Source organism: Archocentrus centrarchus, chromosome 7 (assembly GCF_007364275.1).
Source record: "Archocentrus centrarchus isolate MPI-CPG fArcCen1 chromosome 7, fArcCen1, whole genome shotgun sequence".
Classification (NCBI taxonomy): Eukaryota; Metazoa; Chordata; class Actinopteri; order Cichliformes; family Cichlidae; genus Archocentrus; species Archocentrus centrarchus.
The window spans coordinates 31,053,819-31,081,450 of NC_044352.1; the positions used below are offsets into that span (position 1 = coordinate 31,053,819).

The following is a 27,632-nucleotide window of genomic DNA, read 5'->3' on the forward strand; positions in this document are numbered from 1 at the left end:
ATGGGATGTATTAATAATTGGCCAAGTGTTGCTGTTTGTGTCTAGACAGACACCATCAGCCACTTTGTGCCTCTGTGAAGTTTAGACATTAGCTCTAATGAACTTCAGACTGTCTGGACCGACAGACGATTAAAACCACATTTTCCCTCCTAATGAGCAATTAACAGAGGCGAGATAAGACAGAGAAAGGAGCAGACAGCAAGCAGTTTGGGCAGAGGGTTTTGAATAAAACAATCTTTTCATTGTCTGACTATTAGCCATAAAGGGAGGAATATTGCTGCTTAAATGGGTTTTATAAATCTGATTAATCCACGTTAATCAGTCACTGAATTAGCCTTCAATTGAATAACAGAAAATAAAACAGTGAAGGCAAATGAACACCAGGGGTTCAATCTGTCTGTCTCAAAGTCATGCCCCCTTAACTGAAATAATGATGTTTGAGAGAGTATGCTGCTTTGACTGAGATCAGAGTCACAGCACCTTAATGTTCCCCGAAGGCCGCAGAGTTAAAGCAGGCCAGACTCCACCTAATCCGCGGTAAAGCCATTTGAGTGTCGTCCGTGTCGGAAGAACCTGACTGATTGCCTGCTTTATGGAAAGTGACTGACAAAGGAAAGAGCCCATCTGGCCAGCCACACAGCGGCCAAATCACAAGGCAATTCCATATCCCTCCTCCCGTGACTCCTGACAACAGTCTGGCTGCAGGATGGGCACACAGGGGACGCTAAACATGAATGATTCAGAACTGAGCACAAATCACATCAAGCTCTAATCTGAATTCACAGCTTAGCAGTACACGGATCATGTTAAAGAAGTGCAACAGAATCAGAATCAGAATCTTTATTGTCATTGTACACAGAAGTTGCACAACGAAATTTAAAATGCATTCCTTTCTAGGTGCCTCAGACAATAAATAATAAAATAATAAAAATACGAGTGATAAAAATGATTACTAAAATACAGTGCACAATAGTAAATTAAGATGAATCTAGCCCCAATACACACACCAACGCACGCACACAGTCAGCACTACCACCCCACATCACTGTCCAAACCACACAGAGTTCAGTTCAATGATAGCCCTGGCATAAAAGCTGTTCCTCAGTCTGTTTGTTCTGGCCTTCATTGTCCTGAAACGTCTGCCTGATGGCAGTAGCTGAAACAAGGAGTGTCCAGGGTGTGAGGGGTCCTGGAGGATGTTCTGTGCCCTCCTCTGGCAGCGGGCATTGAACAGTTCCTGGAGGGAGGGCAGGGGACAGCCTATGATCTTTTGAGCCGTGTTGATGATTCGCTGGAGTGTTTTCCTGTCTGCTGCTGTGCAGCTGTTGAACCACACGCACAGACAGTAGGTCAGGATGCTCTCTACACAGCAACGGTAGAAGGACACCAGCAGATTCTGGGTCAGATAGTTGCTCCTAAGAACCCTCAGGAAATGCAGTCTCTGTTGGGCCTTCCTGTAAATGCTGGTCGTATTGATACTCCAGGTCAAATCATCCTGCAGATGTACTCCCAGACCTCCAGCAAACAGGAATATGCATGTTTTTGTTTTTCCAGTGTTTGTTGTCCCAATGCCTCCTTCAGATGTTGGTACATTCGTACCAGAATCATTTGTCCAAACACACAATATGACATGCATGCAGGAGAAAAAAATCGTACCATTATTATATCATTACTATACTCATAGCATAGCTAAAGTTAAAGCCTATAAACAGAGGATCTTGTACATTTCAGTAAAGGTTCACGTGGGCACCTGATGTTTTGAAACCTGGTTTCCAAAAAAAGAAAACCCAAAAACTTCCCTTTGCTGTTTCTCTCAGCTCTTTCTCCCTCTGTGCCTGTCACCTCTGTGAAAAGGGCATTTTTACTTCAGCACTAGCACCAGTTACATTTGTAAAACTGCCAGCTTGTTTTCAGGAGACTATCAAATAGCAGAGCTCAGCTTCATTAGCCATATCATAAAGATCCACATATAAATAAATCACTACAATTCACTACAGACCAGCAGCGGGTGACTCCACTGGCTGCAAAAGGATGGAAGTATACAAGAGAACAGCTGTTGGCCACCCTAAGGAAGCACCTTCCTCATGGGCTCAGTCAATTTTATGTCACGTGTTTCTTCTGGATATTTTGTTGATATTCTGTTTCTCACTGTTGAAATGAAACTACCATAAAATTCTAAGGTCAAATTGTTCTTCCTGGTATTAAACCTGATGCTGACAATAAGATGGTATTGGTATATCCGTAGATTTACTGGTGTTGCGAGTCTTTAGTCAACATATTGAGTATTCCAAGGATTTGGTGGTTGCACCTTTCCGGTGCTGAGGATGCAGCACATGCTAATATGACAGATGAGTATGTAGTGACTGCACTGCCATTAATGCTTCATGCTGTAAGTTGTAAACTTAGTTATTAAAATATCACTAAATTATTGCCAAATAAATGTTTCACTTTATCATAATTTAAAATGTCAAGCAGTACACTAGACATTTAGCACTGTATTGTCTAAGCAGTTGTGATCCGTTTTGCATAACAGACCAACGTCTTTCTGTGATTAATTTAATATTTAGAGCTTGGCACTCTCTCTGCACAGCCTGCATGTCATTTTCTTGGGTTCTCCCTCCTTGAATATTTTCTGCAGCACATCAAAGGTGTATTTGAGCTCACTTGGATAGCTCAGGTTTAGAGCTAGATGAGGGCAAATTCATGAAGTGGCTGTACAGGATCCTCGCTCCTCTCTGATGACAATTCCTATTCTGTGTTTCCATTTCAGTTCCTTCTGATCTAAACTGTGACTAAATATGGAAACATAGGGTTCTTGTGGATAATGTAACAGAGCTATAGGATTATGCATAGTTAATGCAGAGTAGCTTTGCTGCTTTCTTTGTGGTAAATCATGTTTGAGCCTTTGTTTTGATGTGGTGGACAGTTCTAAATAGAACAGCAGAAATCAGCAGAAGCAGCAGTAGTAGATGTATTATTAAGAACTGCAACAAATATTATGTCGAGTAAAGGGAAAAGGGGGCAGTGACTTGAACTACTTTATCTATGTGTGAATGTGCCCTCCAGCAATGCACTTTTCACATCTAAACTACTGTGCATTTGATTTTTTTCTACAGTTTTCTTAAAGACATACGGATCAAATATCTTCCAGGATATACTCCTGCTACTGTATATGCCCACCACCTGCGGGACGTGTCGTGGGGGTTGTGTGCAGTGTGTGTGTGAGGCAGTGGCCGAGAGCGGAGGCCCTGGCAGACCGATCCCTGGCTATCGAGGCTGGCTATTGGGACAGCTAGTGTTCGAGATTGAGAGATACTGGCTAGATATAGTCGGGCTCACCTCAACACAGGACATACTTGCGTACAAAATAAGACAAATTTGTCCTTCAGTATCAACGTGTCTGTCCTACAAGTATGTTGAGAGTAGCCGAAAAAAAATGGCAGAGTATACTTTCAGTGAGCAACAGTTACAGCAACAGTCACCTGTGTGAAGGTTTTATTTTTTTGCTGGGGATTTCTTGCTGCCTGCCTCCAGGATTTGCACTGCGGGAGAATTTCATAAGAGAAAAGGCAGAAACACATAAGATTCCACAGGTTTAGTTACAGGCTGGGGACACAAGCTGCTCACTGTGAGGTGAAAGACAAAGGTGCTCAGGTAGATGGAGTGTAGGGCTGTGGGGGATGGAGCTAGAAAGGGATGACTGATAGAGATCTAGCTGGCACATTAAAAGGTGAGGACAGGGAGGGAATGGGGAGTAAGGATATTACACAGGCTGGGTGGGAGTAGGAAAACAGAGGAGATAAAGACGGAGAGATGAGATGGATAGATGATTGTTTGGCAAATAGAAGTGGAGTGGTGTCCAGCACAGTCAGGTGAAAATGAGTAGATTTAAGACCGTGGCTGTCAGAAATCCTTCACAGACGCACCTCTCACACTGTCATTTACCAGAGGTTAGCTAGGTTGGTGATCTGATCTACTGATGCTTCAGAGACTGAATTCTCAGTGACGCAGCTATGAAAAGGTTACACAGGTGGGAGCGTTTGAGGAGCAATACCTTTCACCTGTTTAGTTTTTTCTGTGAATATTCAGGTCACAGATGACCCAAATCATCACCTTTAACTGATTCCTCAGTTCTCAAATGAAAGTTGTGTGAGCACAATGGGTAAAAATTCCCAAACTGGTATAATAATGATGTGTTGTCATATGCATCCTGTGTCTTCCCATTTGCAAGGAAGGAGACACAAAGCCCTGTGAGGGTTGTTTCCAGAAGGATTCAAATGTTTGGATCCATCTGCTGTGGTGACCTCTTGTAAATAAGGAAGCAGCTGGAAGAAGAAATATTAAACTAAGTATCATTTATTACAAATAATAAAGCTAAATCATGTAATAAGAGCATACCTAATGCTAATATCCTATCCTACCTAATGTGTTTATATCACCTTCTCTTTCTTTTTTTTTGAAAGCTTGCTCCTTTTAGGTTGTCGTGGTTAATGGATGTGGGTGTGGAATGGTGACCGTGGATGTCTGACTCAACGGGGGCTGCTCCCTCTTTCCTCAGAACTCATTAGGAGACCTCGGGGGTAATTAGAGACCAGTGACCTTTAGTTTCAAGGTATGACTCAGGCCTTGCATTTACTCACCTCACTGAGCTTTTATTGAACTATAATTGACCAGCCTAAGGAAAGAAAGCTCGTCAACATGATGTGTAAACAATAGATGACAAAAATACTGAGTAAAATTCCTTCTCTGTCATCTTGTCATAAGAGACATTCAGCTTTATTTTGTCGTGCTGTTTTCACACACGTTTAACTCAAATTCTTACAGTAAGAACCTCCAAACAGAGAAATTGTAGCTTAAAACAGAAACTAAAGTTATGTAAAGCCAAAAGCAACTCCATATTTATTGATATAATTTATCCATATAAACTGAAAACAGCAGCCCGATCTTTAGGAGAGGACAGGCTCTCCAAACTATAACCACACCTGCTGTGTTAGAACAAAACATTAACTCCTACCTGCTGATGAGTCACAATCCTCAAGCAGCTACAGCGAAATGAATGTGAAGGAAATACCATGTAATGTACTGAATTTGATAAACATGACTCACTAACTTGCAAAGAGAGACTACAAAGAGTAATCATAATTGATACAATAATTGATTTTACTTTTATATACTCCGGGACCGATGGGAGCAGGGAGCTGCCTCTCCTACGGATTTTAATGGAGTGAAACACCCATGCATGTGGATGGAAACTGTCAGTACTCCACCAGCAAATGATGTTACATAAGAGAAGTGGGATGTTTTCATATGGGAGCCTGAGAGCAGTTTAGATGGTGGTGGATAGAAATAAAAGAGCCAGATAATTCTTGAGTGAGTAGCTTCGGGAGCTGCTGGATGAGAGCGTGAAGCAGCTGTAAGATTGCCTCTACTTTTAAAGTGTCTTCTCTTAAACTTTCAAAGTTGTAGCAATCCAGTATCATCAGTAATTTTCTGTGTAATTGAGCTCTGCAACCATTACGGTGAAATATCAAATCTGGATAGGAATTAAAGCTGTAAATTATGCTCTTTGAAGTTTAAAAAGGTCACTTCAGCGCTGTGCCCAAAAGCACAAAGAGGTACAGTCAAAGTTATTGGGAATGAGAAGAAAAATATCTCATGAATTTCATTATTTTTTATCTGGGCCCATTGCAGGGTATCAGACAGATGTGTTTGTCTAGTTCACTAAATGACAGAAATTTCTTCTATTTCTCTCAGCCCGTAATCTCTTCAGGAAGCCGCGCTTGGAGGGGAAATGCACGAGAACGGTTTGCATCTGTGCAAGGGCGATGTCTGTGTGGTCAAGGTCACGCATGCCTAGAATGAGTTCAAACCGAGTCAAGACAAGACTGAATAACATGCATATCCAACTGCCTAACAGCAAGGCAGAGCATGTAATATTAATTATGAAAGGAGTTATGTTTCAAAATTAAACATCCATCATCATTTAAAGAAGTGACACCTCCTTTAAGACACTGACTGACAGATTGGTACACAGCATGCCTGAGTTCTTTTCAAAGGAGCTTACATAACTTCATTCCTTGGTGGAGAAAATGGTGGTGTAGTGTACTACAGAGTGATGGATTTGATTTTTGTATATGGTCCAAATTTGACCAGTTTCTGTGACTATGCAAACTGGTTTCACACCTGCATATAAGTGTGCTGCTGTGTTACAGTACAGACAACAATACTTAATGGTTCTAGGCTCTCTAATTGGCTACTCTCCTCTCTTAGGGTTCTTTGTGGGTCTCCTGGTACGGCCAGCTCGACACTTCCTGATCCATCCATTATATCCATTAATGCGGATATATGTAATCTAAGCTAAATCATCATCAGATGATTGATGAGCCAGTGTCTCGAGATTGAATTTTGTCAAATACAAGCTTTCTTTGGTTCTCCCAATGGAGTGTTTACCTGCGAGCAGTTATCACCTTCTCAAAGACGACAAGTCAATAGTACTCAGAAAACAGCTTAAGGTGAAAAATCCTCAGTTAATATCTGCAGTTTTACAACTTCTTTATTTTCCTGGCCTAATTGAGTTTTTTTTTTACTGGGGGGGTTGTTTGGGGAATGTTACAGATTTAGCTCAAGACTCTCAATAAATATGAGCGTAAACACGTCATTAATCTGCTTGATTAACTGATTATCATCATCAGTGAGACCACCTCTATAAAAACTGTTTTCTGGTCTGGAGCATTCAGGTCTGTTTTAACACGATGACACAATCTTCCCAGGAGTGGACGTCCCAGCAAATCCAGCCCAAGGTCGGACTGTGCAGTGCTCAGAGAAAAAAAAACCCCACGAGCCCCAGCTCAGAATCTACAGGCCTCAGTTAGCATGTTAAATGTTAAAGTTCATGACAGCATTATTAGAAAAAGATGGAACAATTATGGCCTGTTTGGAAGGGTTGAAGATGTTTGGTTTTGGCCAAACGTGGCGCTGTGTATTCTGACCAAACACACAAATATCTCACATTCAAGCATGAAAGTAAAAGAGCAACAAACGTATTCTTTGTAAAGACAGAAAATGAACAGAAAATAGGTCATCACCTGTAGGCTAGCCTACTGCTTTCAAAGCTTCATGTTTATTCACATCCACCTAAAAAAAAAAAAAAAAAAGCCGTAACAGTTCTTTACTTCGCACAGCTGAGCACGTGGATAGAAAAGGTATACAGTACATCCTTCATCCTTGTGTGGGCGGTGAGAGAAAGACATCAGCTAATTTAATGGCGGAGTAAGAGAAACTCAAATTAAATTTACACAATGACCAGGCAACATCTCCAAGGACAAACGCTGAGTCATCAATAAATTAGATAAGTAGAAGTGCCTGAAGAGATGAGTCCTGCTTTGGCATCTTTGGCATCTAACACATTCTTGTAGAAAGCTGTGACAGACAAGTACATGAAAACAGCAGACGGATACACAGACACAAACAGACACTCACACACACACACACTCACATACAAAGACACGCTTTTATCTCAAAGCTGTTGACATGGAAAACTAAAATTCTCAGAAAGAGAATTCAGGAGAACAGATATTATATTTTTTTCTGTCATGTTCTTGAGAAAAATCCAATCAGTACCAAAGCCCTAGTATATAAAAAAAAACTCAATACAGCACTAGAATGATAGTGAATATCAATAACTGGATCACTGGGTTTCATCAAGTATCATTTGATATGAAGTGCCATCAAAGTTTAGAAGCTTTTGGGTTCTATCTCTGATTTACTCTATTTTTACCCCAAATATGCAGCTCTGTGCTCTCATGCTTGTGTTGTTGTCTCTTTTGTAATCATTGTACAATAAATATGTCACTGATCCTTGACTTAAATACTTTATATTAATTTGAAGCACACTTCATAATTTGTGTCTCTACCTTCGTACAGATGTCCAATCAGAGACTGATTAAAAATTTGAAAAATGTGTTTTTTTAATAGATTGTTTTACAAAATGTAATCTGGTCAGTTCATTCAAAAGCTGTTTCACAGATCAGTGTGGGCCATTTCTACAACTACATTTGTAAAGGATCTGGAGGTGATTCCCAAAACAAAACAAAAAAATCTGTCACCGAGATGCAAGAATTCAATTCAATTTAATTTCTATAGCGCCAAATCACAACAAACACTCGCCTCAAGGTGCTTTGTATTGTAAAGTAAAGACCCTACAATAATTACAGAGAAGATCCAACAGTCAAACAAAACACTGTGAGCAAGCACTTGGTGACAGTGGGAAGGAAAAACTCCCTTTTAACAGGAAGAAACCTCCGGCAGAACCAGGCTCATCTGCTGTGTCCAGTTGGGGTTGAGGGGAGAGAGACAGGACAAAAGACACACTGTGGAAGAGAGACAGAGCCGTCATGCTGACAAATTAATCTGTTGTCAATCAGATGCTTTCCAGATGGTACTGCATGGTGGATAAAAATCTGACTGTATTTTTCTGTGTTCTTAATTCCATTGATTTTGGCAAGATCCCGAACACAGCAGTGTAGTGTACTATGGAGTGATGGATTTGGAGGAAATTTGAAACTGCTGGCTAAGGCTAAAGGTAGATTCGGTAAGATTATAATTCATGTCGGCAGTAACGCCAATCGCAGGTCACTAAAATTATTATTGACTCGGTGTGTAACTTTGCAAAAACAATGTCGGACCCTGTAGTTTTCTCTGGGCCCCGCCCCAATCAGACCAGGAGCGACATGTTTAGCTGCATGTTCTCCTTGAATCGCTGGCTGTCTGAGTGGTGTCCAAAAAAAATGACGTGGGCTTCATAGATAATTGGCAAAGTTTCTGGGGAAAACCTGGGCTTGTTAGGAGAGACTGAATCCATCCCACTTTGGATCTGGCCAACACCTATGACTGAAATGCAGCCCGAAACCAGACAGAGCCTCCACTGTTTTTACAGATGGCTGTAGACACTCACTGTCATCCTGACCTCCTCTGCTCATACTGATATACAACTTGAACCAAAAATTGCTAATTTGGATTCATCACTCCATAAAACTTGTCACAACTGATTTTCCCTCCAGTTTTTGTATAGTTTGGCATACCTCAGCCTTTCCTTCCTGTTTCCCTTCCTTAAGAATGGCTTCTTGACAGCCACCCTTTCCACTGAGAACATTTCTGATGAGGCTTCTTAAGGACATGACTTTCAGGTATTTTTCATCTGCTGTAAGTAGTTTTTTCTTCTTTTTTCCTTCACGTGTCCAGTTATGTCCAGAAATGTCACGTTTTCAGCTAATAGCTCTTTGGGAATTACCTTGTTGGTGCACCTTTTGTCTGTCAAACTTTGGCATTTTTCATGGATTCAACTAAAGAAATGGGATCAAGTCATGGCTCATGACTTTTGCACAGTACTGTAGAAGGGACACTGGCAGAGACCAAATCACTAGTTTGGCTCAGTGTGGTGAGCTCAGCAACATCAAAAGCTCTGGATTTACAATGAAGACAACAGTGGTCGATGGTTAAAAATATGGCACAACCAGAGATTTTATTGTCCTTACTTTTGACAGACAGGGTTGTAAAAATTCTGTCATAATATAATTTAGCCTGTCATTTTAATCTATTTTTATTTTAAATCATATTGAGACACATTTAATAGTGTTGCATTTTCTAAAACAACTCACAACAACTTATATAAAGAACAGAGTATGAATTGAGCAGGGCATGAAGAGAAAAGGTAAACAGAAACACCAACTGTGCTTCACTTCACCAAGAAGTAGATGAATGAGCCTAAACAAGCAGATATGAATTCAGGTCCTAGTGAATAAAACATGAAGTTAATTATGCAAACTGCAGTCCCTATCAGAGTTGGAGGGGCATATAAACCAGGACATACTCATTTGCTAATGTCTCGTAAATCACAAGCTGTTAGCCAATGAAAATGCAGTGTCCATCAGATTCTCAGTTCTTCACTAACCAACGGGTGACATGACTGTCCATCTTTGAAATACAGTCTTTGTCTGGGGTGACTTGTTTCTCAGAGTATGACACGTAGTTCTCTACACACCCAGACAGGGATGGCGTACAATCACTGGATTACTTTGAGATTAAAAAAAAATATATGATGATTCTCTGGTAATGTCTGTCTTCTTTTTTAGATGTCTAAGTGAATTTATGATTATTTCATTACATTTATCTACTTTAGATTTTGGTTTATCCTACTAAATATGCCTTACAGAATAAATCCTGTAATTGTGCAAGGTTTAAAATCCTATCTGGAACACTGTGTTGAATAACCAGGAAACACATGGTGTATTTGACACCCCCCACCACCACCCCCAACACACGCACACACACACACACACACACACACACACACACACACATCCCTCCATTATGTAAAGCCAACCCAAGAGGACCAGAGTGATCAAACAATTAAGATTTTTACTGATCACTGACTTACTTGAACTGAGCAATTTGGGCACTTTAATGTATTTTTAATGAAGACAGCAGGTTCTGATGTCTGTGTAAGTGTATGCCTTGCTTTAGCCACTCTCATCTTCTGTGAAATGATTATAATAAGTTAGGATATGTGTTGAAATATGGGCCGCAATATTAAAGAATATCTTCCTGACTCTTCGCATGCCTTCATGATGGAAGTGACCCACTTGCCGAGTCCCACCTGCCACATTATCTCTGAATGATATTAAGAGTAATTAAATCACCTGCAGTTTTGTGATGGCAAGACACTCTTTTTGACCTGATTGCATTTTGTGTTATTTTTGCTCTCTCATCTAAAGTTACTATATTTAGCAATCATAGAGTCTATGATGCAATACATGTAGCTCTGATTGGGCGCATATACTTTGATTAAAACATTCACACGTGAAGTGGAAAACGACTGTCTGACTGATTAAATGGGCCAGTATCCTCTCTCTTCTTACACAGCCACACTCTTTCTGTTTTTAAACTTCCTTCCTGTCGCACGCTGCAGACTGCCATAGCATTTACTCCTGTAACTGCTGTAACAGCTGACTCTCTACAGTCATAAAACCTGGATACATGCATCAGGGGGCAGCTGTCAGCAGAAACTAAATCACTGAACTGGTCTGACTTATGAAAACACCTGTAGACAAGTATATACAGATACATGCCTGTATAACAGCTCTCAGTATATTAAAATGGATTGAGAATGACAGGGTAGAGGTATTATTACATTGTGATCAGTTCAGTAGCTGCAATTTCCCGGAGATTACTGAACATGTTATCAAATAAGAGGTTATTAAGCCTGTCAGTCATTTTTGCTTCCTTTGACAATGATCTCCTCCAACTAGCATTGATTGGCAGGGAGTGAGGACTTGTTTTTCCACCTTGTTAGATGAGGGGGAGTTACAGAGCGTTCAGACCACAGCAGTCGAGCATTGCAAGGGTTGGTGCTGGTGTTCTGTGTTGTTCCAGGTACCAGTGAGATATTATCTGGGAAAACTATGAATCTGCAAGCTTATCTGATGCCAGAACTTACACGCAGCTTTTTAGTTGAGCAATTTCACAACTTAGCTAACACAGCAGGAATCATTTTATCATTGCTTCTGAGAATTGTGAATTAAACTGCAAAAGTGCACCATTCACTAAATATTCCCTTGCATGCAAGATTAGCCAGTGGAGATACCTATTTGATCAGTTTCTACCACAAATGAAAGTACAGAGCTTATGCAAACCTGGAAAAACCTTGCTGCCACTACACCCAGAGACAGACCACTAAGACAGTATATAAACTATCACAGAAATCCATAAGGAAAACATGTATTCTTGATAATTACAGTATAAGAAAGGTGTTTCAGGTGGCAAGGACTGAGGAAATCTTGCTGCAGTACAAATATATCTTTCTTTAGCCACCTGTGGAGGTGCTAATTGGCAGTTGTGGATGCCTAGGCGCCAGAGGGAAATGCTTCCTAAAAACATTTGGAAAGAATATTTTTATTAATTATTAGAACATGCATGTATCTGTTTGCCTATTTCATCTGGATCCAGTGGTGAATGTGTGAACCATTTTTTTTTCTTTTTTTTTTTTGTCTTTGGTGACGGATTGCAAGCTGTTGCCGCAGTCACCCAGTGGTCACCCAGAGGTTGACTGTGCATACCCTCAATTCCTGGGTGACCATATTAAGACGACTGCACAAATCACCTGATAGGAAGCAACCTGTCTCCAAACAATTCAGATTCAGATTCACTTTATTGTCATTCAGACACCACATCAAGTAGTGCACAAATAAAAACACCAAATAAATAAATAGAAACACCATGATCTATGGCAGGGATCCTCAAGTCCAGGCCTTGAGTGTCCTGCAGGTTTCAGATGTGTCCCTGATTCAACACACCTGAATCAAATAGCTGAATTATCTCCTCAGTATGCAGTCAAGTTCTCCAGAGTTCTGCTAATGACTTCTATATTTGACTCAGGTGAAGCAGAGACACATCTAAAACCTGCAGGACACCGGCCCTCGAGGCCTGGAGTTGAGGATCCCTGATCTATGGCATTACACTATATTGCACTATATTACATTGCAGATTGCACTGTATTGCATTGTAGCTGTATACAAATACTGTACAGTAATTAGCAGATAATGTATAATAGATTGTCTTAAGGATCACAAATTCATTGCACACAGTTGCAATAATTTTGTTTGTGCTATTGTTTTCCTAATGTGACAGTAGCATTAATGTGCTGAATGCATTGCTACTGATGCATCACACTACATAATTCTTCTTTCAAGCTAAAATGAAAGGATTACTAGCAATGCTGATGTTACATTAAGCCTACTCTCTGGGAAAGAAAGAGCTTTACATTTGTATTAAAGTAACATTTTTCTGGTGTGCATTCATTCACTCTAAGAAAACTACATGATTAATTTTACAGATGTGATGTCCTTTAGAACTTAACTGTAATTAATTGATTAATTAATACATTTGTCGTAAATTTTTAAGCTAAAAAGTGAACTGAAAATTCAACAACCTATTATTTTACTCTAGTCCCGTCTGGAGTTGCCCTCAGTGAGAGGTGGCCGGTTGCATTTTCTCAGCTTGCTGCCTGTTTGCTGGAGTTATTACTGGTGGACAAGAGGGTTGTTTCCCTGTACCTTTGGGCTAGGGTATCGGTTCTGACCATCATTTGCACTTATGCGCCAAACAACGGTTCAGAGTACCCAGCCTTCTTGGAGTCGCTGAGTGGGGTTCTCCAGGGTGCTCCAGCCGGTGATGCCGTTGTCATACTGGGAGACTTCAACGCTCACTTGGGTGATGACAGTGAGACCTAGAGGGGTGTGATTGGGAGGAATGGCCTGCCTGATCTGAACCCGAAGGGTGTTCTGTTATTGGACTTCTGTGCAAACCAGATTGTCCATAACGAACACCATGTTCGAACATGAGGATGTCCATACTGTAAGTGCACATGGCACAAGGACACTCTAGGTCTCAGATGTTTGATTTTGCAATTGTATCATCAGATCTGCAGCCCTATGTTCTGGACACTTGGGTGAGGAGAGGAGCTGAGCTGTCAACTGATCACCACCTGGTGGTGAGTTGGATCAGGTGGTGGGGGAAGATGCTGGGCAGACCCGGCACACCTGAGCATATCGTGAGGGTGTACTAAGAACACCTGGCAGTGGCCCCAGTACATGAGATCTTCAGCAGTACTTTGACAGCATTCTGAGGGAGGTTGAGGACACTCAGTCAGAATGGACCACCTCCATTGTTGAGGCTGCTGCACAGAGTTGTGGCTGCAAGATGGTTGGTGGTAATCGTTGAACCAGATGGTGAAGGGAACCATCAAGCTGAAGGAGTCCTGTTGGATTTGGTTAGCCTGTGGGACTTCAGAAGCAGCTGATAGGTACTGCTAGGCCAAGTGGAACGCGGCTCGGGCAGTGGCCGAAACAAAAACTTGGGTGTGGGAGGAGTTTGGTGAGGTCATGGACGAAGACTTGGGACTGCCTTGAAGCAATTCTGGCAAACTGTCAGGCAATTCAGGAGGGGAAGGTGGTGCTCTACTCACATGGAGTATCGTGTGGGTAGGGCGCTGCTGACATCAATTAAGGATATAATCGGACAGTAGCAGGAGTACTTTGAGGACGTCCTTAATCCCACTGACACGTCTTCTGTAGAGAAAGCAGTGTCTGTGGATGAGGAGGATGACTCACTCAACAGTGGGGGTAAAGTCACTGAGGTGGTTAACCAACTCCTTGGTGGCAGGGCCACGGGGTGGATGAGATTTGCCATGTCTTGGTTGACATGCCTCTGTAACATTGCATAGAAATCTAGGGCCGTGCCACTGGATTGGCAACTAGGGTGGTGGTTCACATTTTCAAGAAAGGGGGACTGGAGAGTTTACTCCAAATATATGGGGAGTGTTGATCCGTTAGTAGAACTTCAGATTCATGGGGAACCCTGCAGTTTTCATCCTGGTCATGGAATGCTGGGCCAGTTTTTTATCCTCTCAAGAAAATTTAAGTGTACGTGGGAGTCTGCCCATCCAGTCTACATGTGTTTTGTGGACCTTTAGAAAGCATTCAACCACGTCCCTCAGGGCTTCCTGTGGGGGTTGCTGAGGGAGTATGGGGCGTCTGGTCCATTGTTATGGGTTATTCAGTCCCTGTACAGCTGCAGCGAGCGCTTGGTCCGCATTGCTGGCAATCAGTCTGACTCGTTTGACTCGTTGGTCCTGTTGACTTCATCGGGTGGTGGCCTCTAGCTCACACTGGAACATTTTGCAACCAAATGTGAAGTGGCAGGTATGAGAATTAGCACCTCCAAGTCTGAAGTCATGGTTCTCAGTCAGAAAAGGGTGGAGTACTCACTCCAGGTCAGGGACAAGTTGCTGCCCCATGTGGAGGAAGTATCTTGGGGTCTTATTCACGAGTGATGGGAGTGGAGAGCAGGAGATTGATAGATGGGGCTGCATCTGCAGTAATGCGGATGCTACACTGGTCCGTTGTGGTGAAGACAGAGCTGAGCATAAAACTGAAGCTGTAAATTTTCTGGTTGATCTATATCCCTACCCTCATCTATGGTCTCGAACTTTGGTAGTGAGTGAAAGAATGAGACTGCGGATACAAGCGGTGAAAATGAGCTTTCTCCAAAGGGTGGCTGCCCTCTTCCTAAGAGATAGGGTGAGGAGTGCAGGCATTCAAGAGGGGCTCAGAGTAGAGCCACTACATTGAAAGAAGCCAGTTGAGGTGGTTCAGGCATCTGACTAGGATGCCTCCTGGGTGCCTTCTGGGTGAGGTGTTCCCGGCATGTTCTACTTGGAGAATTCCCCGCGGCAGACACGGGACACACTGGAGAGATTTTATCTTCTGGCCTGGTAAGGCCGGAAGAGGTGGCTGGGGAGAGGGCGCTCTGGGTTTCTCTGCTTAGGCTGCTGCCCCCGTGACCCGGCCCCAGATAAGCAAATGAAAATGGACGGATAAAAAAATACTTAAGGGATAACATTTCATAGAAAGTTTTAATGATCTGATTTGATAATGATGACTGATTTTATTTATATATAAACTGCACTTATTTTTTAATGATTTATTAATTTCAGAGTGTTTTGTTAACTGAAAGTCATCAATACAAAATATTTTCAATAGATTTATTTAAAAACTGCATTATAGCCTAGTATGCTATTTTTGTCAAGCCAGGCTGCGTTTCTGTTTTTAATATCAAATCACATCTTTGTAAGAAAGTGTTGATATACAGCAAGCTAGCACATCAGGAACGAGTGCAGTAAATATAATACTGCTTACATATTCCCTTAATTAGTGTGTACATGAATGCACTGAATCTACTTAGAATTATTACTGATGTATATCATAAGACTTGCATTTCTTCTGAAATGAATTAAGATCATTTGTCTTGTTAAGAAACATTTTAATCCTCTTTCACATTACTTTTAATCTTGCACATTCCACCTAGTGTGTCTTCTGCACATCTAATTGCTCCTCCTAAATACTGTACTACTGCTGCACATCAGACTTATGGAAGTGTTTACACTTTTTTATTATTGCTGTGCATTAAACGTATGCTGTGCAATTTCCTGGAATCTAATTCTTCCCCTCACTTTTTAAAAATGAATTTTCTGTGTATCTGAGAGAGCAGAAAAATATAAGGTTTTCATTTTAAAATGCAATTTCCAGTCACTGATTGAACAAAAAAAACATTTAAATCTTAAATCTTCCCTTTTGTCTGTGTTACTTGATTGATAAAGGTGTCACCACAAATTACATCTTCCAGATGTAATGCATGCAGCAACAGGCAATCAGCTCCCCACTCTGTTCACACATCTGCTTGTGTGCACTGGACTGAAGGAGAACCTCATGCGCTGCATCACCCTGTCTGTACTGGTTGGAGCCCGGTCACTCCTCAAGCAGCCCTCACGTCTGTGATCAGTCACACGCATCATTGCCCAAGCCTCAAGACTGGTGGTTGCACAGCTGTGCTCTCCAGCTGTGATTTGTGTAATTCATTTAAAGCCTGACTGTCAGACTTTCCTAGAGTATCATTTCTTGTCTGAGATAGTTAAGCCCTATGGCCTCTCAAGCTTGCCACACTGATCTATTTAGTCCGTAAAAAGCTTTGGTGTCAGGAGGACCTTGGCAGTAAACACCTAAAACTGCTGCAGAGTAGTTTTGATTGTCAGATGTAATCCTTTTATCTTTATACTGCTATTTCACTTTTGTAATCATGTCTCAATCTAAAATACAGTACACTGCTCAGAAAAATTGAATCAGAGTATAGCATCAAGTCAGTTAAACTTGATCTGGTCAGTTAAGTAGCAGAGATAGAATACCACAGAATACCAGAATTGGCAGCTCCACCACTGGCATCCTGTGTTTTTCATAGATGAGAGCAGGTTCACCCTGAGCACGTGTGACAGATGTGAAAGGGTCTGGAGAAGCCGTGGAGATTGTTATGCTGCCTGTAACATCGGTCACCATGAGCAGTTTGATGGTGGGTCAGTGATGGTCTGGGGAGACATATCCATGGAGGGACACACAGACCTCTACAGGCTAGGCAACGGCACCCTGACTGCCATTATTTATCAGATTCAAATCCTTGGACCCACTGGCAGACCTTACACTAGTGCAGTGGGTCCTGGGTTCCTCTTGGTGCATGACAATGCCCGGCCTCATGTGGCGAGAGTATGCAGGCAGCTCCTGGAGGATGAAGGAATTGATACCATTGACTGGGGCCTACACTCGCCTAAATCCAATAGAACACCTCTCACTTTATCAGTTGGGACCTGTATGAACTAGTATCCTGGCAACCAAGGCTGACTATACCATCTTATCATGAACTGCTGGTCTGGAAGCTGTGTGGCCATCACAGTATCCTGCTCGTCTCCGCTGGCAACCCCTCCCCTACCCACCCTAGTGCTCTCCAGGCTTTAAATGTGCTGCTGCTTTGCTGAGGTGTTTTTTTGGAACCTCGTAATGTGTTCATGATGAACACAGTACGAGATGATTTTTTTAACCTACCTATCCCAGTGTATCTCTTTCTGTTTTCCTGCTAAAGGTAGCGCCAGTAAAACGGCTGCATGACCTCAGACACCTGTCCCCCCTGTTTGTGTTTGTCTCTATGTTTGTATTTCTTGGATGGGTGTTCTGGTAACTGTAATTTCCCCATTGTGGGACTAATAAAGGTATTCGTATTCGGAACATTATGTTTTGGTCCATCCTACACTACCAGGTTGCACCACAGACTGTCCAGGTGCTCAGTGATGCCCTGGTCCAGATCTGGGAGGGGATCCCCCAGAATACCATCCATCATCAAGCACATGGGGACCGTACAAACTACTGAATACCATTTTGACTTACTCTGTGTGTTCCTTTAAGTTTTTTGAGCAGTGTCTAATGTAGCAGGTAGCTCCTTCTTAAGAAAAACTCTTGATAGATGCACCAATTGAATTTGAGTTCACTGACTGCATTACACCAACATCTCCTGCTGCACTTTCATATTCTGGCCAGCTTTTATGTAGAAAAGGATTCTGTTGATTTCCTTTCATTCGCAAGATTGCTAATTTCTCTCCTATTCTGCACATCATGTTTATTTTTTTTTTTAACTGCCTTCTTCTGGCCTGCATGTTTTAGTCCCTTATTTTAATCACTTGTGCTTGGAAAATAAAATGAAAATAAAAGACAGCCAGCCTTCCTCCTGCAGAGATGATTGGTTGTGAAATATTCACTACATGACTTGGCTATTGACAGCACAGAATCAAGCCGCTCATGCACCCCCCACCAAAAAAAAGAGACTCAAAAAAAGAGATATTACCTTAATTTATACATGGGTTTGTGAAATCAAGATGTGTGAGCGCAGCAGTGGGGGTGGAAAACATCCTGTCATAGTGTCATGGGGGCTTAATTATGGCCAATTTTGGCATTTAGAAATGGAGCAGCTTGATGGAAACCACTCAAAAATAATGTTTGAAGGTACATCTGTATGCAGCACTTGTATTTTCAAAACTTTTTAGCTCTGGCTGGTGCATTTAAAATCCACTCTGACATGCAGCTAAAGTGGCAATGGCAATACAGTGTTTTGGGACACACTATTTCAAGTGACCACACCATTTCTTACAATCATAATATATACAACAACATTTATTAAGGGGAAAGCAAAGGAACAGTAGGAGCATGAGCGCTTTCTTCAAAAACTTGCTTTCTGTCACAATTTTCCTCAGCTATCCACCACCTCTGAGGCTACTTTGTACCATATAAAACGTATGATCTGTCAAAAGTGCTGGATAAAACTGATCATGTTTGCATATACAGATATGTGCATGCACAGCTTCCACACACGCACACACCTGTCAAATCGAGAATCTGACACTTGCACACTGCACATATCACCCTGGATCTCACTGACACCAAGGCTGTGTCCACATGTACACGGGTATATTAGTATACGTAGCTTTTTTCTGTGTTCTGGCCTTTCATCCACACACACACACACACACACACACACACTGGGCTTTTGATTGGTCAACATTTATTCCATATTAGGGTTATATCGCCACCTGTGGCTGCAGCATGCTCTTGACAGAGCTTGAGATCATTTTTTGCATTTTCATATAATTTTTCAAAAGGAATCCTGAAAATTGTAACAACATTGTAACAACAAAAACCCCCATGTACGCGTGGACGTAGCTTAAGAGGACACCATTTCACTCGTACGGTAACGTGATAACTACCAACAGAACCTATAAACTCAAGTGTCACCCAATTATGATCCTCAAACTTATTTAGCATAAGCTCTTATTCAGGTGATGTGAGTTATTAAAAAATAGGGATGGGCGGCTCAATCCAAATATCAGTAGTGTGATGTTGGTATTGGTACTGGATCGATATTAGCATGATATTAGGGATCCATATTTAAGTTTCAGTTTCTCTCCTCTATGTTCAGTAAATTGCCCCCAATTAATCAAAAAGTAGACATTTCTGTGCAAACACCACTCCTCTCACATCTTGCACATTTCACTCCTCCTGCTCCTCTGCCCTGCTGCGTTTTGCTGCCCTGCTCTCACGTGACTCACCGGCGCCGCGCAGACACATGTAGGCTGCAGTGAGTGAGAGCGAGACCGCAGAGAGAGAGAGAGGAGCATTGTGTGGAGGTACTTTATGGCTGTAAATCAAAACATTGCAAACTGTGATGTGTGGAAGCTATTTGCTACTTTGGCAACGCCACCAATTTACACTCACATGAAAAAAGCATATGTGAAAAAGAGAACTCTAATTTCAGAGAGGCAAAGAATATCCGGGTAGCTCACACTGTGGTGAAAGTAATGTCAGATCCTCAGCATTAGTTAATGTTCTTTTTCAAAGTGTAATTGTCATCATAGTTGTTACTTTAGCAGGCTGATTACCTATAGACTACATTCAAGTACTCAAATTATATATTCAGCCCATTGAAACGTGTTAAATGAATAAATTAACTGGAACTGGAAAAAAATATACCTCAATCAGGAAGTACGAAAATGTCTGAATATAACCCACTTGTGTTGACTGTCAAGTCAATTTTATTTAAATGGCACATTTGAAACAACAGAAGTTGATTCAAATTGCTTTCCATGCTTTAACATTGAAGGTCTCCAAAAAAAAAAAAAAAACTGTGGAAGGCGCATTTTGTGACATTAACTAATATGACAGTCGAAAGCAAAAAGCACAGTCATTTAAAATGTCTTCAGATTTAATATTCTGATGATGCATTCACCGAATAAATCATAACACTGCCCCTAAGTAAGCTGCCTTTACAAGCATTACTTAGTATTACTTGGCAGTACTGGCCTTGTATTTACTTGGTATCAGATTAATAGCAAAGTTTGAAGTATTGCACAACATTGAAAAAGTACTTTGTCTTTGCTGTACCTTATTTTCATGATTTATTGTATTTTGGGTCTAACAGTCCACAAAAAGTTTTTATTTTCTTCTTTTTTACTCTACACCCATTTTTTTTTCCAACCAGCATTTCTTGGCAAATACTGATGTATTAGTTTTATTTTAAATTTAATCACCAGTACTAGCATTTCAGACTGTAGATGGGTCATACATACCAGGATCTGACTTGGAGAATGTATCCACATCCAGTAGACTCCTGTGGAAACAGTAAAAACAATGTATTCATTCATGTTTCCTACATCCTATTTTTATCATGTAAGCCCTTAAAGTTGGGTCACGGGCAGGTTTAAAGTGCTCCCCAAATTATCCTGTGAAAATAAACACTGCAAACACCCTTTCCTTGAAATAACAGTTATCCAGATGATAAAACGGTGACTGGTGAAGGGCTGATCAGGAAGATGAAGTGTTTTGTCAGGTGCTTTGGCACACTTCTTGAAGCATTTCTCAGAACCGAAGGTTCATTTCCCAAAACAACTGACAGCTACAAGCAGCAAAAACAAACCTGTAGCTCGCCAAAACCTTTAAGTTTGTGTGTCAAAATGAAGTTTTAATGTGAGTTAATGAGTAAGTGCCAACAAAATAACCAGACCCTTTGATACTGTGTGAACCAGGCTGGTGAAAAAGCTCAGATAGTGACTGATTGATTCTAACATTTCTAGTCTTGTCATAGATTTTTTTCTCCCACAGCGATGGTTTGATGTGTCAGACTGTTATTCTTCAGAGGATAACTCCTATTATGTATCACAGTGAATACTCTTAAGATGATGATTTGAAGAGCATGAGGTTTTACATTTACTTTGTGGAGTAAGAGCACTTACATTTGCATCTAATGTGAGGAAAAATAACAAGTTCTCAAATGTAAAAGAAACTGAACATTTCTACTGTGTGCAGTAGTGCTCTGCAAGGACAAAATATCGCTGGGGAGTCACCGCTAATCCTTTTGCTTTCTTTGGCGACAGGTTGTCATCAGCTTCTAACCTTAACAATGAATATAGAACTAACAATTGTTTAAATCATAGGCAGTAACGGTCAGTCACTTGGCAAACAGAAAATGAAGATGATGCTTTATGTTGATAACAAAATGCAGTGAAAGGTTTCACATAGGTATTTAGACGAGTGTCACCTCAGAACTGAATCAAACCAACAGAAAAATATTGTAATATCAGGAGATGCTAAAGTCCTTATTGTAACCGATACTTGCCAGTGACCCAGTGCTGGTGATGTGATACCAGCTCTTGTATTACAATATACTCTATTGTGTTTTACACACTAGAGTCCAAAATATTATGTAATATGTGTCTACCTTTACACCATTTGGCTGCATTTCAACATATCCGCATAGTCTTTTTCAAACATGACTTCCCCACAGATTACAGAGGAGCAGTGTTCACCGTGTTGTACAAAGATTGACGTCTGGTGAGCACTCGACCTTTTAGAGAAGCTTTAGGAGTTTATTCTGTAACTTTTACAGAGGTCATTTCAAGGTGCAACTGCATATCATGTAAAACCACTCTGAAAACGTCAGGGATGAGATGCACAGCCATGTGAAAAAGAAATTACACACCTTTTCAATTCTGAAGTTTTAGGCTGTAGTTAGTTTCAGGATGTAATTTTTTTTTAAAATCATCAGGTCCTGAGCAGGTCTTAACATTAGGTAAATACAATGTGAGATATGCTACAAAAATATGATAGATTACACCTTATCTTTATTTAAAAAACAAAATTTAGGTAAAATGCAGAAGCAGTGTGTGAAAAAGTACATCCTTACTGCTTCTGTGCTGCTCATCAAATTCTGTTGATTAAGTGATCAGCAAGGGTCAAAATCCATTTTCATACAATTTGAAGTCCATCATTCTACTGCATGAAAAATTTTTCACAAGTGGAAATTATTCAGGACTGTTGCCAATCTTCCAAACTCTCGCCCCAAAGTCAGACATGTAATGCTCAGAGAAATTATAAAAACCCCAAGAGCTCCATCTCAGACTCTACAGGCCGCAGTTAGCATGTTAACTGCTGAAGTTCATGATGGTACAATCAGAAAAAGACTGAACAGGTGTAGCTTGTTTGGAAGGGTTGCCAGGAGGGAGTCTCTCTAAAAATAATGGCTGCATGGCTTAGATTTGCAAAGTAACATGAACAAACTACAACAGTCCTGGAACAGTTTCCTGTGGACAAAACCAGAGTGGAGATGTTTGGCTATAATGCACAGCAACACGTTTTGCAAAAACCAAACACAGCATATCAGCACAAAGCACTCATACCAAGTGTCAAGCTCACATCTGTCAAATGGCTAAAGCTTTGCCTAAACTGGGCCATGCCACAGGACAATGATCCCAAGCACAGCAGTAAATATACAACAGAAAATAAATCAAAGGTTTTGCAATGATCCAGATTAACCTGACTGAAATGCTGTGGTGGGAACTTAAGAGAGGTCAGTGTTTTGTGTTTCATCTGTGAGTTGTGTTTTTAAATTTGCTTATGATGTACGACATTAGTTTGTCATAGTTTTCTGTTATAGTTATTTATATTTAGTTCCTGTTTCCCTCGTGTTGTCTTCCCCGTGGTCTTGTGTTCAGGTGTCTGTTGTCCCTCCCATGTCTAGCCTTCGGTGTTGTCTTTCCCATTTGGTTACTTCCTTGTCTGGTTCTGGTGTCATTGTCTTGATGTCTGTTTTGGTGTTTCCTTGTGGACCCTTGTTATGTCAAGTCTGCGTTGTGTTATGTTTGTTCACTTCCTGTTTTATTTTGACAATCCCTTGTCCTGTGTGCTTTATGTTTGGTTTTGCTTCCTGTGTCTCGTTAGTGTGTTCTGTCACCTGTTCTCGCTGATGTTTCCACTTCCCTCATTATCCCGCTGTGTATATATGGTCTGTTTTCTCTTGTTCCTTGTCATGTCCTCGTCATTGTAGTCATCGTCGCTGTTGTGGTGACTTCCCTGCTGTGTGCTGTTGTTTAGTTCATAGTTATTAGTTCTTCGTTTAGGTTTTTGTTTATGTTCTTAGTTCCGCGCTTAGTGCTCGCGAGTTTTCAGTTTTGCTGACCAGCTCCGCTTTATTTTGTCACTCGCAAATAAAGTCAAAGCTTAATTTCAGCCCTCGCCTCCGAGTCCTGCTTTGGGCTCCTCTGCCTTGCCTGCCAGAGCACATTATGACAGAAAGAGGATGTACTTTCTTATTGACATGATTATACACTTTTTAGACATGTAACTATACCATAGACATTACAGAGTAATCATGATGTTTATATCATGACACCACAAAATTGCATTTTGTACAACCATGACCCTCGCTGTATTGATATCATCCTGTTTTTTTCTGTTAATAGCAGGTTGTTCTTATAAAAAAGAAAAGTATATATATATATATATATATATATATATATATATATATATTAGGGGTGGGACTTGATTAAAAAAATTAATCGAATTAATTAGGAGCTTTGTAATTAATTAATCGAAATTAATCACATTTTAATCACATTTCAATTTTTGACATGAGAAATATTAATTTAAGTTTGGTTGATGAATGAATCAATATACATAAGGTTAAACTTCAAAATTTTGTTCATTTTCCCACCAGTCTACTACACAGACCAATGAAGGGTGGAAGTGCTCCTGTGATAATCAAACTCCTGAAATTAAAGTTAAGCATCATAACTGGATAGTTTTATTCAACATTAATGTCTCACTTGTTATAGTTGGAAATTAATCATTCTCTCAGCTGTATTCCTTGATGTTGAAATGTGTCATGCTTGTTTTAACAGCTTATTTTGAATAAAGACTTAAAATTAAACCGCAAAAAGGAGAAAAAGTTCGTTCTCCGTTTAACAGCTGCTTTTACACAGCTGTGCTTCACACTCACGTTGCTAGGCGACACAAGCTACGCAGAGGTGAGGGCAGGTGACGCTGATATGAAGGCTAGCCGCTCACTTCCGGCCTTTGTGGTGTTCGTGGGCTGCGAAGGACGTGGGCCGGGTCCTTCAAACGATGCGGCCCCTGAATTTGAACATTGTGCGTCGATATAATCTGTATGCCGGGAATTCGTGCACTGAGAAACGTTCCACGGTGCAAAGTGCGATTAAAATGCGTTAAAATTTTTAATTCGTTATTTTCCCCGTAATTAATTAATCGAAATTAATGCGTTAAAGTCCTAATATATATATATATATATATATATATATATATATATATATATATATATATATATATATTAGGGGTGGGACTCGATTAAAAAAATTAATCGAATTAATTACAAGCTTTGTAATTAATTAATCGAAATTAATCGCATTTTAATCGCATTTCAGTATTTGACATGAGAAATATTAATTTAAGTTTGGTTGATGAATGAATCAATATACATAAGCTTAAACTTCAAAATGTTGTTTATTTTCCCACCAGTCTACTACACAGACCAACGAAGGGTGGCAGTGGTCCTGTGATAAGCAAACACCTGAAAATAAAGTTAAGCATCATAACTGGATAGTTTTATTCAACATTAATGGCTCACTTGTTATAGTTGGAAATTAATCATTCTCTCAGCTGTATTCCTTGATGTTGAAATGTGTTATGCTTGTTTTAACAGCTTATTTTGAATTTTGAAAGAATTAAAATTAAACCACAAAAAGGAGAAAAAGTTCATTCTCCGTTTAACCAGCTGTTTTTACACAGCTGTGCTTCGCACTCACGTTTGCTAGGCGACACAAGCTACGCAGAGGTGACGGCAGCTGATATGAAGGCTAGCCGCTCACTTCCGGCCTTTGTGGGCTGCGAAAGACGTGGGCCGGGTCCTTCGCAGGATGCGGCCCCTAATTTGGACATTGTGCGTTGATATAATCTGTATGCCGGGAACTCGCGCACTGAGAAACGTTCCACGGTGCAAAGTGCGATTAAAATGCGTTAAAATTTTTAACGCGTTAATTTCCCCGTAATTAATTAATCGAAATTAACGCGTTAAAGTCCCACCCCTAATATATATATATATATATATATATATATATATATATACACTATTAGTTGCAGGTACAGAATACATTCACTGTGCATTGTACTGTGTATAGCTGTGCATGTGACAAATAAACCTTATCCTATCCTATCTTAACAAGAATAATCTAAACAGTGGCTACATTATAAAATTGATGGATGGGTAAGTTAAGTTCTTTTGTTATCTTGAATTATCAGTTGTTTTGTTCAGTGCTGTTTTTAAATGCAGCCGTGTGCAGGATAATTCAATCTTTAGGAGAATAGAGATCATAAAAATGCAATGCAATTTTGAAATGCCCTTGTCTACGTGCTTACCAGAACCTGTAATACTCATTAAAGGGGGTTATATGCAGGTCTGTTCAGTCTGTGCAGCCCCCTGTTGTATCAGTTCATGTTTCATCCTGCACTCAATGCTCATAAATTCATGTTACGTTGATGTTGCTTTTCAGTTTCTGTATAGACTAAGAAAACAGGATATAAAATTGCAATGAGCTGTAAAGGTGACGCTGGGCTTTAAACAGAGCCAGGCTTGCTGTTTCCCCCTGCTTCCACTCTTTATATTAAGTGGTCAGCCATTCCATTTGTCATTATGTCACACAAAAATTAAACAATTCAAGGCAAAAAAATAAGGCAATCAATTCATAACATGTGGGAATACAAACCCAAGGTTAAAAAAAAAACAAAGAACTCCATCATCTATCTCCTCATCTGAGCTCACCTTTATCTCCAGGGTTAGTCTAAGTCAGGTGTCTAGCCACTTCAGGTCTGGCTGATCTCAGAAGGGACAACACAGAAGCAACAGCCATTCATTATTCAGGAGTGAATCGGAAAGAGTGTCAGCAGACTCAGGTAGGCAGGTTGACTGAGAATCTGGAAAAACCCCTGACTGAGCTTCTCCGCTTGGTCAGTCACTTAGTCATTCACCTAAGGCATCCAGGCAAACCGTGAATCCAGGTGCATCACCGCTCTTTTTTATGGTTTATGGATTAAATATGACAAATTAAATAGCTATCATCGGTGTATTTATTTGCACTGTTTCTACATTTTGTAACTGCAGTTACACAGTTACTATTGCACAGTGCTACACATACAACTCACCACCGAAATGAGTGATGAAGGCATGTCTGTGAATACCACTGGGACACTACTGGGGAACTGGTCAGACTTCATGCAAAAATCTGAATATTTTAAAGGATTTTTAAACTGCTTTAATGCATACTGGAGTCAACCATTAAGCATCAGAGATGCAAAGGGCATCTGAAAGCAAAAGGTCATAGATAGATAGATAGATAGATAGATAGATAGATAGATAGATAGATAGATAGATAGATAGATAGATAGATAGATAGATAGATAGATAGATAGATAGATAGATAGATAGATAGATAGATAGATAGATAGATAGATAGAAAAAAAGAATATTTATTTTGGAATAAAATTAGACATTAACCTCAACAGAAAATATCGGTGTTAGAAAAAAGAAAGAAAAATCCTCATACACATCGGATGAACTAATTTCTGAACAGAAATATTTTATGCCAAGTAGGTGAAATTACAGACTGTATGGGAGTTTGCCCTTACCTGCAAGACACGGTAACTTCTATTTTAGTTGCGGGGACTCTGGTGTTGAGAGGATCGAATTCCCCTATTGATGCCATCATCTCGACTCGCGAAGCTAATGAGCATCCGCAAAGAAATAAGAAAAAGAGAGGGAGGGAAAAAAAATCTATTTAATCACTACTGGATCGTGATTGCGGTAAATCCATTGTAGAGATCTTCCTCTGGGGGGGTTTTCGTTCGTGGAACAGCGAGCAGCGGGGGAGGGGGAGAGAAACTGACAGGTCGGGAGAGAGAGAGTGAAAGTTGTGAGGCAGATTTAAAGTTCATTCATCCTTCGTGCGTTCGCGGTGCGCTCCCGGTGTCTGTCCGGCGCTGAGGAGGAGAGGAGGGAGGAGAGCGCAGCCAACCGGAGGCACCGGCAACAGCAAGGTGCTCTCTCTCTCTCTCTCTCGCTCTCTCTCCCTTTGTGAAATATGTTCCTAAGCTTAAGTATCTGTAAAATAAACGAGGATTAGTAAATCCCAGTGTTCCCAAAATTAACCCTCCTCAGATCCTTTCCTGCGCCAGATTACCTCCTTGCCTGTTTTGTGGCACCAGTAAAAAAAAAAACAAAAAAAAAAACCTTTTTAAGTTGCGTAAGATTTTCTTTATAGCTGAGATTAAGTTATATGCAACAAGAGGGTGTTGCATGCGTTACTT

General features: G+C 40.6%; 1 protein-coding gene across 1 annotated transcript in view; it reads right to left on the bottom strand.

Annotated features, from left to right (window-relative positions):
• LOC115782561 (copine-9-like) overlaps nucleotides 1-27,054 on the bottom strand; it is a 132,808-nt gene extending 105,754 nt beyond the window's left edge. Inside the window, exons 1-2 of the mRNA XM_030732784.1 lie at nucleotides 26,955-27,054; nucleotides 20,552-20,592 (exon numbers count right to left, since the gene is read on the bottom strand). Of these exons, the coding sequence (XP_030588644.1) occupies nucleotides 20,552-20,592; nucleotides 26,955-27,034 (121 nt within the window). The 5' untranslated portion in view covers nucleotides 27,035-27,054. The remainder of the gene's footprint in view (nucleotides 1-20,551; nucleotides 20,593-26,954) is intronic.
• Nucleotides 27,055-27,632: the final 578 nt, after the last annotated feature.